At 36.3% G+C, this 11325-nt stretch overlaps 1 protein-coding gene across 1 annotated transcript; it reads right to left on the reverse strand.

Moving 5' to 3' along the window:
* Window positions 1–902: 902 nt before the first annotated feature.
* On the reverse strand, window positions 903–8753 carry LOC110226073. Its single transcript, XM_021016656.1, has 12 exons — window positions 8695–8753; window positions 8497–8506; window positions 3702–4284; window positions 3413–3565; window positions 3250–3339; window positions 3054–3170; window positions 2724–2963; window positions 2594–2638; window positions 2212–2511; window positions 1569–2123; window positions 1196–1484; window positions 903–1111 (listed from the first exon to the last, which is right to left on the reverse strand). The coding sequence occupies exons 3-9, from the start codon at window positions 4272–4274 to the stop codon at window positions 2485–2487; spliced, it is 1245 nt and encodes a 414-aa protein (XP_020872315.1). The 5' UTR covers window positions 4275–4284; window positions 8497–8506; window positions 8695–8753; the 3' UTR covers window positions 903–1111; window positions 1196–1484; window positions 1569–2123; window positions 2212–2484.
* Between the last annotated feature and the right edge of the window lie 2572 nt (window positions 8754–11325).

The raw sequence follows: 11325 nt of genomic DNA on the forward strand, positions 1-11325 counted from the left end.
CAAATTACACAAATACTTCCATCAGACATATCAGAAGGAGAAACATAGATATAAAAATGCAAACTTTCAAGACCAAACTCGTTATGTAACAGAGAAAGACAAGATCAAAGCATTTAAGGTAAAAGGGAACCAAAGTTCATACCTTTCAAAGGCTTATTACTGGCCTTAACAGCAGAAGGAGCGGAGGAGAGGAGAGAAGCACAAATCAAAGCTCGTTAGGATCGGCGGAGGTGAGGAGAAATCAAAAATCGCCCGAGGAAATGTGAAATAGAATCGAGGAGATGAAGCCGGAGAAGAAACAGAGAGGTGAAATAGAATCGAAGAGATGAAACCGGAGATGAAACCGGAGAAGAAACGGAGGGAGCGGAGGCAGGAGATCGGCGGAGGAGAAGAAATCGTTTTCTCCATCGCGTTTCTAAGGTTAGCGAGAAAAGAAGAATGAGAATTTTTTTTTTTTTTTTTTTCCTGTTTTTAGAACACTACAAGAAAAATTTACATTCTTAGCGCGGAAAAAATGCTATCATAGGTAATACATAGCGAAATAACAACTGCTATGATCTCGGCAGTTATGGTAGATGTCCCACCTACGATAGCATTAATTTTGTCTGCTATAGTATGTTCATATACAATAGCACTTTGTTAGTGTTATTATTTACGTTTTCATAGCAATAATTTATTGCCATTATTTAGTTGTTCATAGCAATTTATGAATTTTTTCAATTTTTTTTGATAATTCAAATTGGGTGCTATAATAGATCACTATACAATAGCAAATATTTGTTGCGTTAATTCATGTTTTCATAGTGCCATCTTTAAAAATATAACATGCTATCATATGTAATATATACTTATATATATATATATATATATATATATATATATATATATATATATATAACCTGTAAATTTAAAATGAAACCATTTATAACATCTCAAAAACATTCCAACATACTTAAAACACTTCCGCATCATACCAAACAGAATTCCGAATCCAACATACCAAAAACAATTCCAAATCCAACATACCAAACATTAAACATTCTGAATCCAAAATACATAAAGACTAGTCTTAACCTAAATTAAGCTAGCTGGACCAAAGTTGCTTCATCCCCTGCAATTAATAATGGACATTGTCTTATATTAGTTTTGCACCTGAAAAACCAAAAACACAATTATCAAAATAAAAAATACTTACCTCAGTTGGACGATAGTCAATACATGACCAAGTTATCAGTTGGCCATGCGATAAATGAACCAAGTGCATCTTTCATATACTCAATCTCATATGATGTCCTCCAAACCGCTGCATCATCTACCTGGACTATATCTACCAAAACTTGCGCAGCATTAAGACCCAAAGGAGCACAGTGTACACGTCTCTCTGGATCAGTTGAAATCACCCGTCCTTCAGCAACAACTTGCTTCCTTTCTTTAATATCCAGTAACATACACTTCTGATTTTCCTGTATAGCTCCTTTTTTCCGCTGACAAGTTGACCATATTAACCAATTACTACAGTAAAATGAGACAGAACCATAATCAACTTTAGAACATATAAAATAAGTTACCGGAGATCTTCGAAGAGGCCGGGACGGTGCAGCTGTTTGAGTTTCCACTGCATTAGCTTTTGGAACTGTTGTTGGAGACTTCTCACATGATGCTGAGATTGGTTGCATATGCGACTTAGAACCTGTTGCTGCGGATTTTTTACTTGCTGATGCTGATCTTCCATGAGCTGGTTGCGATTTAGAACCTGTTTCTGTGGATTTTTGACTTGATGATGCTGATTTTCCATGAGCTGTTTGAGTAGATGCATAATTCTGAATAGGAGATAACCGGCCTGTTCCATCTGGGTTGTTTTCGAAGACAACTTTGTTGAAAGGCCATGCTACAAAGGACATTAAACAGTCTTCTATGTATGTAACATCCATTGTAGGCCTCCATATGAATGTATTGGCTTCATGTACCACATCAACAAACACTTTTACAGCCTTTGGTCCGAGTGAAAGTCCATTCACCAAAGCTTTACGATCTTGCGTGGTCCAACGGCCTTCAGCAACAACTACATCATCGTTAGACAGATCAAGTAGTTTGCATTTGTTCAAAGAATTGGCTCTTGTGCCCTATTAAACGCATAAAACAATGTCAGAATTTTAGATCATCAACAATCTGTATAAACTTATTAATTAATGAACAAGTTAGAAACTTTACTAGTGGTGCCATGTCTTCTTCCTGAACCCCCTGTTCTAGACTAACACACTTCGTGGCAGGCCATGCAATCATATGCCCAACAGATTCTTCAATTGTTGACATTCCCATAGCATTTCTCCAAAGGAATGCTTCTGGTACCGTGGCAGTCTCAACCAAAACTTTATAATCTAAAGGACCTAAACGTGTCCCATTCACAACATCCTCTGGATCAGTAGATATAATACGTCCCTCAGCAACATTCGCATCATCACCAGCCCAGTCAATCAAAATACACTATGGTTGTGCTTTTTTGTTAACACTCTATGCAGATTTAGAGTAGAAAAAAACAAGTCAGACTTTATAGTTATAAAGAAATCAATTTCATGGATTATTAATCACTTACCCCTGCAGCAGATCTAGAGTTTTCACCAACTTCAGTTTCTTGTCCCTGTGACATGCCAGAAAAAATATTAACTTTTAATTTATGTTACAACCCAACAGCTTAATGTACAAAAAATACAAAAGTGCATTACCTGGTTCTGCAGTTTACCAAGTTTATTTTCTAGCTCATTAACCTTGTCCTGGAGATGAATTTGTTTCTTTTCCATTTCAACCATACACTTGTGATTAACTTCGAAACAAGCTAATTTCGTCTTAGTCATATTTCTCCCCATTGCCCTCATTCGACCGGGATTATCAGGTCCTAATAGTTCGACAAGTGTATCTTGTCCTTCATTTGTTTCAACAGAATTAACAAGTTCAGCTGCCTTTTTCTGCAAATTTAGTTACATATCAAAAACAATTCCAAAAATCTAAATCTATACTGAAAACCAAATTCACGATGTACATAACTTATAACTTACAATTTTTTCAGCTGCATCAGTATTCACTGGTGTCCCATCCTTTCTAGTACGCGATCTCACCCACACATCAGTTCTTGTCACATCAGAAGGATCTGATTTCTCTCGTCTCTCTTCTTTCTAAACAAATAAAAAAAATAGATCATTCAAAATACTTGTTAAACTGATGAGAATTAATAATCCAAAGCATTTGGCGTACCAAGTCTTCAGCTAGTCTAACCATTCCTTTGCGACTACAAGTGTGTGGAATCTGTAGGCTCTTCCTTTTCTTATAGCTATCACTCACAACCTAACACATGATTATAGATATGTCATATTATTCATAAACAAACATAAAGCTTACTTACTTCAGAAAATAATACCTTAAACTCAGGACTAGTTTTGAGCTTGACAAATTTACACCAAGCAGCTTCAGTAACATTCTTAGGTCGCAGATCCATCCTTTCTTTCAAAGTCGTAGCTTCATTAACTTCCCTAACCACTCGTGACTTGTGTGACCTCCACAAATTTCCCATCTGTTCAATCAATGCTTTCTTTTTGGTAATCTTCTTCTACTTCAAACCTTGACTGCAATCAATCAAGGTTTTAAGAAAAAAACATTTCAACCTGGAAAGATTAAGTAAGTAGATGTCAAATTACAGAAAAGTTTACCTTGACAGACATCCAGAGCATTGTCTTCATATCCTGAGGGACTTTTGGCCAACTTTCAATGGATACAGGAACGTGTTCTCGCACAATTATACCAAGATACGTTGACAACTTAACAGACCCATGACCATAATGTTCTCCCATGAAAGTGAAGTTAACCTTTAATCTGCTATTTGGATTCCTGGCGATGTCTCTCAATCTTGTTGGTCCTCGCTTTCTCTTACCTGTAGGTTTAGCTACATGATCGTGCTCGTCAGTCCCATCATTAACTCCTGGCTGATCTTCTACAGGCTGCTCTTCTAAAGGATGCTGAGCCTGCTCTTCTGAAGGCTGAGCTTCTACAGGCTGCTCTTCTGAAGGATGCTGATCCTGCTCTTCTAAAGGCTGAGCTTCTACAGGCTGCTCTTCTGAAGGATGCTGATCCTGCTCTTCTAAAGGCTGAACTCCTTCTAGACGCTGGTTGTGTTGTAAGTTATGATCAGGTTGTGGCGGGTTTATTGTACCCAAGAATTCTGGCTCTTCAGAATCTTTCTTCTTTTTTCTCCCTCCACGGTTTGTTACTTTCTTTGGTCCCATGTCAACTCACCTGAAATAAATGAAAGACAATAGGGTTAATTAAACAATTACGAAGCAGCTGTCATCAGATATATAGCAAATGGAAACACAAATACAAATCAAACAATTACCAAGCAGTCAACAGACGTAGCAAATAAAACAAGAATGTGAATGCCAAACAAACACAACTAAAAATAAAATAATTACCAAGTAGTCATCAGACATAGCAAATAAAACAACAACAATGTAAATGACAAACAGACTCCATTTCAGACAAATATGCCTTCACAATCAGTTCGGGCATTTTCAGATTCATCCATGTGAACATCCATGTCCACATTTGCTGGTAATGGTCCAATGTCTGCAATTCCATCATCCAAATCTTTATTATATCTTCTTGAAGGAACTTGCATAACAACATGCCAACTTGATTCTGCGTCTTCCCTTAAGTAAAACACCTGCTTTGCTTGCGATGCTAATATATATGGATCTTTTAAAAAAGAGACTTGACTATGATTCATGTTAACTAGTGTGAAACCATCTTCTATCTTAGCTCCATTACCCATTACTGCCCAGTGACACCGGAAGAGAGGAACATAAAAAACATTATAATCTAATAGTATGATGTCTATCACTCTGCCGTAGTAAGATACCAAATCAACCACTTGTGAAGTATCTTTCGCACTAGCCCTACAGACTGCTGTTGCCTCATAGAAAACCCCACTATTCTGATTTTTCCTATCAACTAAACTTGTATGAAACCGTTGACCATTCACTATGTAACCTGTATATGACCGTGCCATATAACGTGGACCGTAAGCCAACCATTTTAAAACTTCTCCATGTCTGTCTGAATCAATTGGTATCTACGAGAAATAAAATATAACAAATCAGACACATACACATAAAAACATGAAATAACAACAGAAAATAGTAGATTTGATGTAACTTGCCTGCTGTTTTAACCAAGATGCAAAATTCTCAGAATGCATAGCCCATAAAACTGATGCATCACGTCGGCATCTTCCATTGGTGTCTTGTAGATGCTGAAGGTGCTCACTTGTACAATATTAATAATAAGAAGCTTAATCAGATACTTTATCATAAAACTGTAAATAATAATAGAACAAGAACTGTATAGAACTTACTCGATATAAGGTTCGACGACAGCCATATTTTGGATGACAGCAAGATGAGCTATTTTCTTATCCATTTATGAGAGAGTTATGGAAGTGGCTGCGGATATAGGACGACCCTCTAGTATAGAACTATTCTCATAGTCAGTGTTTCTATCTAGTTTTTCCTGTACGTTTGTAGACTTCTTTAAGAATTCACTACAAAACTGGACGCATTCTTCAGCCAGATAACACTCAGCAATACACCCCTCTGGTCTTGCAGGATTTCTCACAAAGTCTTTCAGAACTTTCATATACCTTTCAAAAGGGTACATCCATCTAAACTGGACTGGTCCACCTAACCGAGCTTCCCTTCCAAGATGAACCGTCAAGTGAACCATGATATCAAAGAAACTTGGCGGAAAAAATCTTTCAAACATGCATATCGTTTCAACAACCTCAGCTTCCATTACCACAATCTGCTCCATATCAATTACTCGCTGACACAATTGGTTGTAGAATGCACATAAGCGTACGATTGCTAGCCTAGGACCTTTAGGTAACAAACCTTTAAGTGCAACTGGAAGGAGTTGTTGCATTAATACGTGGTAGTCATGTGATTTCAGACCTGTCACTTTACATTCATCTACAGATACGCCTCTTGCTATGTTTGAGCAGTATCCATCTGGTCCTTTGAAATCAACAAGACGACTACATAAAATTTTTTTCTCTTTCTTCGATAGAGACCAAGGAGCTGCAGGTAGATATGTTCTTTTCCCTTGAATCCTAGGGTGCAAATCCTTTCTAATACCAAGATGCTCCAGATCTTTACGGGCATTTAGACCATCCTTTGATTTCTTACAATGTAACACAGTAGAAAGAATACTTGCAGCCACATTCCTTTCTACATGCATAACATCTAAGTTATGCCTCACAGGAAGATCCTATAAAATACATAGAACAAATACAATAATTAACTCTAACGTTAAACAAAGTTTAATGAATAAAATTTGAAAATTAAATAATATCGAAGTTTAAACATACCTCCCAATACGGTAACTTGAAAAATATAGACCTTTTCTTCCATCTTGATAACTCATCCTCATCTACATTTACTTCATCTTCTTCATCATCTTCCGACTCACTTGATAACTCCTCGTCATCAGACTCCATACCATTAGACTCAGTCTTTTTTCTCTTGCGTCCAGATCGTTTCAGATTTCCAAAGTCATTTTTGAAATTTTTCAGGTTTTGAGAAATTTCTTTTCCAGTCAATATTCTTCCCTTTATCCCTGGTTCAGTTTTTCCATCAAACCATGACTTCTTTAATCTGAAACTATGCGTTGCTGGCAGTCTCTTCCGATGGCACATATACACATGTTTTCGGCTGAACTTCAACCACAAACTGTCTGTATTTTTGCCACATAATGGACATGCCATCTGACCCTTTACTTTGCAGCCTGCAAGATTCCCATAAGCCGGGAAGTCACTAATCGTCCAAAGCAGCATTGCCTTAAGATTAAAAGTTGATTTACTAAATGCATCATATGTCGTCTCTCCATTGTTCCACAGATGAATTAGATCATCTATGAGCGGCTCTAAGTATACATCAATGTTGTTACCAGGCTGTTGTGGTCCAGGTATCAACAATGTAAGCATGATGTTCTCCTTCTTCATGCATAAGTCTGGTGGCAAATTATAGTTTACTAGCAAAACAGGCCAGCAACTATAGTTGTTGTTCTTCATGTCGAATGGATTAAATCCATCCGTTGAAAGACCAAGCCGCACATTTCTTTCTTCAGCTGCAAAGGAAGGATATTTCGCATTCATCTGAGCCCATGTTACTGAATCCACAGGGTGGCGGAGTTTTCCATCGTTGCTCTCGTTACTATGATGCCACCTCAAGTCCTTAGCCATCTCCTCAGATCTAAACATTCTTTTCAGCCGTGGGATTATTGGAAAGTAGCGTAACACTTTCTGTGGAACACCTTTCTTTACTTCACCATTAACCGTGTTCGTCTTCCATCTAGAAGCTTTGCATTTAGGACAATTCTCGAGATCCTTGTACTTCTTTCTGAATAAGCAGCAATCATTAACACAAGCATCAATCTTCTGGTAGCCCATATCAAATGACTTAAAAAATTTCTTCACATCATATAGTGATGTATGTAGCACATTGTCCTCCGGTAGCATCCCCGATAGTGTCTCCAAAAGATCATTGAAACTCTTGTCAGACCACCCATTTTGTGTCTTAAGTCTGAATAGGGACACAATTGCCGAGAGTTTACTGTGATTCACACAACTTGGATATAAGGGTGATGCAGCATCTGCAAGCTTTGCAAAGAAGTCATCTTCTTTCTTGTTCTCACAATCTGCGGTCTCATCAGGTTCATCATCTCCAACAAAGTCGTCATCCATGAACTCAGCAGCTTGATATAACCCATATATCTCATCCATTTGACTGAATTTACTGTCACCTTCAACCCCAGAATTTAACTCTCCATGATGATACCAATCAGACCGCCGCTTATAATCCTCATCCATACCTCTTCTAACAAGATGGTCAACTACAACACTTCCTATGTGACGATCTATATTACGACAGTCGATGCAAGGACATACAATCATATCACCATCTACCAAAGCCGCAGACACAACTCTTACAAAATCTGAAGCCCCTCTTTGATAAGCTGGATCAGCTCTTCATTTAAGAATGAAGAGAAAAAAAATAAAAAAGAAAGAAATAAAAAAAATCTACAAACCCCTATTGAAAACTTAACATCTATATAATTAAATTTAATACCTGCAAAGATGCACCCAATCTTTGTCCAGCATTATATGATATAAGCTTAATTTAAAACCTTTAGTATCCTTAACATCATATAAGAACAGAGTTATTGAAAAAATCAGACACATCAAAAAATAACTTTGTACTTTAAAACAATTCAGACACAAATATACCTACGTTCTTTTAGAGCTAGAGAGAAACAACCATATCACATATATTAAAACAATATAAACAAACTCAAAACAAAACAGTATGTTTGAAACAACCTAACAGCATTAACAACAAACCAACCAGACAAAAATAAACAAACAAAAGAGACAAAAAGAAAGAAGCTACTAACCTGTCCTGTCAATGGAGATAAATAAAATCTTTAAACTTCCATCAATGCACTCAGCAACACTTGCAAAACATAATTGGAGAAAGAGTATAAGTTTTAAAAGTCATATTACAGTTTGATCTTAAAACGATTTATATAGTCAAAGTAATGAAACTGCAGTACAAAGACTCATCATAAGAGACAAAGAAAGAAGCTATTAACCTGTCCTGTGATTAGAGATAAAGAAAACCTTCAAAATTCCTTTAGTGCACTCAGCAACACTTGCAAAACATAATTAGAGAAAGAGTTTAAGTTTTAAAAGTCATTAAAAACGATTTATATAGTCAAAGTAATGAAACTGCAGTACAAAGACTCATCATAAGAGACAAAGAAAGAAGCTATTAACCTGTCCTGTGATTAGAGATAAAGAAAACCTTCAAAATTCCTTTAGTGCACTCAGCAACACTTGCAAAACATAATTAGAGAAAGAGTTTAAGTTTTAAAAGTCATAAAAACGAGTTATATATTCAGAGTAATGAAACTGCAATACAAATAATCATCATAAGAGACAAAGATAGAAGCTCTTAACCTGTACTGTGATTGGAGATAAAGAACAGCTTCAAAATTCCTTTATTGCACTGATCAACACCTGCAAAACATAAGTAGAGAAAGAGTATAAGATATTACTGTTTGATCTCATATAAAAACGATATATATATATTCAAACTTTCATATACAAAACCAAAGTAATGAAATATCCAAGATACACAACCAAACTATAATCATCAAAACATGTTCTTAACTTATATACACAACCTATATGTAAAATGGTGGAGAAGCTTTGCTCGGATACAGAAAATGAAACTCATATCTCAAACAGACTCATAGCGTGTTTTACGAGCTTTTTAACAAGAAACTCAATTGGATTTGGTATGTCAATCAACCAGAGTCTGGCCTCAAAAGAAAACAATTTTCAATCACTCTTGTATCTCTTAATACTGACCAAGAATGTGTATTTCGACTAAACTAAAAAGTAAACCTTAAATTATACAGATTGAACAACTGGAGAAGGAAATAAGGGAAGTAACGCAAGTTCTTTCTGACAAAAAAGAACAAGAAACAGCAATGCTTGTTTGAACGGATCTTAAACAAATGTTCTAAAATCAGATACATAACCAAAATTTTGTTCTTTCATTGCAAATGTTAACATACTAAGCTAAAACGAAATCGTAGAGACTTATAATGACCAAATCAAAACACATAGACAGATCTGAGCGAACACATGAACACATAAACAGACTTGAGCTAAACATGTTTGAGCAAACACATAAACACATAAACAAATCTCTTGCATGTCATAAAAAACCCGTTTATTGTTCCAATTTCATCAGGAAATCGAAACACATAACAGATTTGAGCTCCAATTGAAGATTTAAGGGTTTCGAAAACTGGGTAAAGTGAAAGAGAGAGAGAGTCAGATAAAATCACCTTCAATTGGATCAGCTCTTCTGAGATTAGATCCGGCGGTGTTTCAGAAAGCGGCGACGGCGAGAGATTCCGCCGGAATTGGCGACGGCCGGCGATAGATTTGGAGATTTGAAGGTTTACGGGTTTCGTCTCTCTAAGTGTTAAGAGAAGAAGAGAGTCGCGACAAAATGTTAAGAGAAGAAGAAAGTTTTTGCGTTTTAGTAAATTTGGCTAAGTGTTTGGCGGTATAAGTGATTTTACTTCCCGCTTATTGAAACTCTATTATAGCGTTTATCAAATGCTATCATATGGTAAGCAAATTACAAACTCATCTTAGATAGCAAATGTGAAAATCGTGCTATTATTAGCTGCTATGAATGTACAGTTTTTTTGTAGTGGACCTAAGGTTCGTGGCGTGGCTATGAACCCAGTGGAGCATCCTCATGGAGGAGTTAACCATCAACACATAGGTCAAGCTAGTACGGTTAGGCGTGATGCATCTCCCAGGAGGACTGGTGGTCTTAGAGGTCAAGATGCTGCTTCAGCCGGCAAGGCCGACTAGAGTTAAACATAAACTTTGTTTCTAGTTTTCTTTATTTCATGGTTTGTTCTTTGTTTTCTTTATTTCATGGTTTGTTCTTTGTCGTCGTAAGCTTTTAATTTTGTTCTCTTTTCGAGTCTTTTGTCTCTATATGGAAAAACTTCTACCGCATATATATTTCTCGTTCCTGAACCGTATTAAACCGGAGTAACCGTTGCATTAAGTATTAAACACATTGAAATATGGTCACCAATTCTCGCCCAGCTAAATTGGTCGTGACTCAGCATGATATAAGAGTCTCACCAGGGTTCGAGTAACGATATTGGTACTCCGAAAGAGAAGGAAATTGTTTCACTTCTACATACCAATGAAACCAATGAAAATGGGTATATGAAGGAAACCGTTTCACTTCCACCTACCAATGAAAATTGGAATATGAATGTCAGAGGAGATTAGCTTGTCTCTGTCTGATATGACAGGGGAGTTTATTAACTCCTGGCCAAGTTTAAACGTAAACTTGGTGTTGTCCCGGGATTTTCCCGGTTCATGGTCGTCGGGTTGGTATTTATCACAGGGAATCATGCCTCTGGAGGTAATCTTAATTACCTCTTTTTCTTAAAAATAAAATAAAAAATTATTTTATCTTATATTAAATGGTTATCTTAATATATAAAACTAAAAATTTTCTTTTTTTTTGTAAAAACTAATTTACTTAGGTATATCTACATAAAAGCACCAAAATAGAAAAGCTATTAAAAAGGGTTATTTTATACGTATAAGAGTTATATTGCGTATTATTTTGGGTTTCGATGATTAATTGTATTTTTCGGGGATGTGGCTTTCTA

This window comes from Arabidopsis lyrata (assembly GCF_000004255.2).
Source record: "Arabidopsis lyrata subsp. lyrata unplaced genomic scaffold ARALYscaffold_210, whole genome shotgun sequence".
Classification (NCBI taxonomy): domain Eukaryota; kingdom Viridiplantae; phylum Streptophyta; class Magnoliopsida; order Brassicales; family Brassicaceae; genus Arabidopsis; species Arabidopsis lyrata.

Bases quoted from the DNA above. Each gene is read 5' to 3' on its own strand.
- LOC110226073 (XM_021016656.1), bottom strand. From the start codon at position 4,274: ATGGGACCAAAGAAAGTAACAAACCGTGGAGGGAGAAAAAAGAAGAAA. The intron at 2,964-3,053 runs GTAAGTTATAAG...CTAAATTTGCAG, and splicing joins CTGATGCAGCTGAAAAAATT to AAAAAGGCAGCTGAACTTGT. The intron at 2,512-2,593 runs GTAAGTGATTAA...AAATCTGCATAG, and splicing joins ACTCTAGATCTGCTGCAGGG to AGTGTTAACAAAAAAGCACA.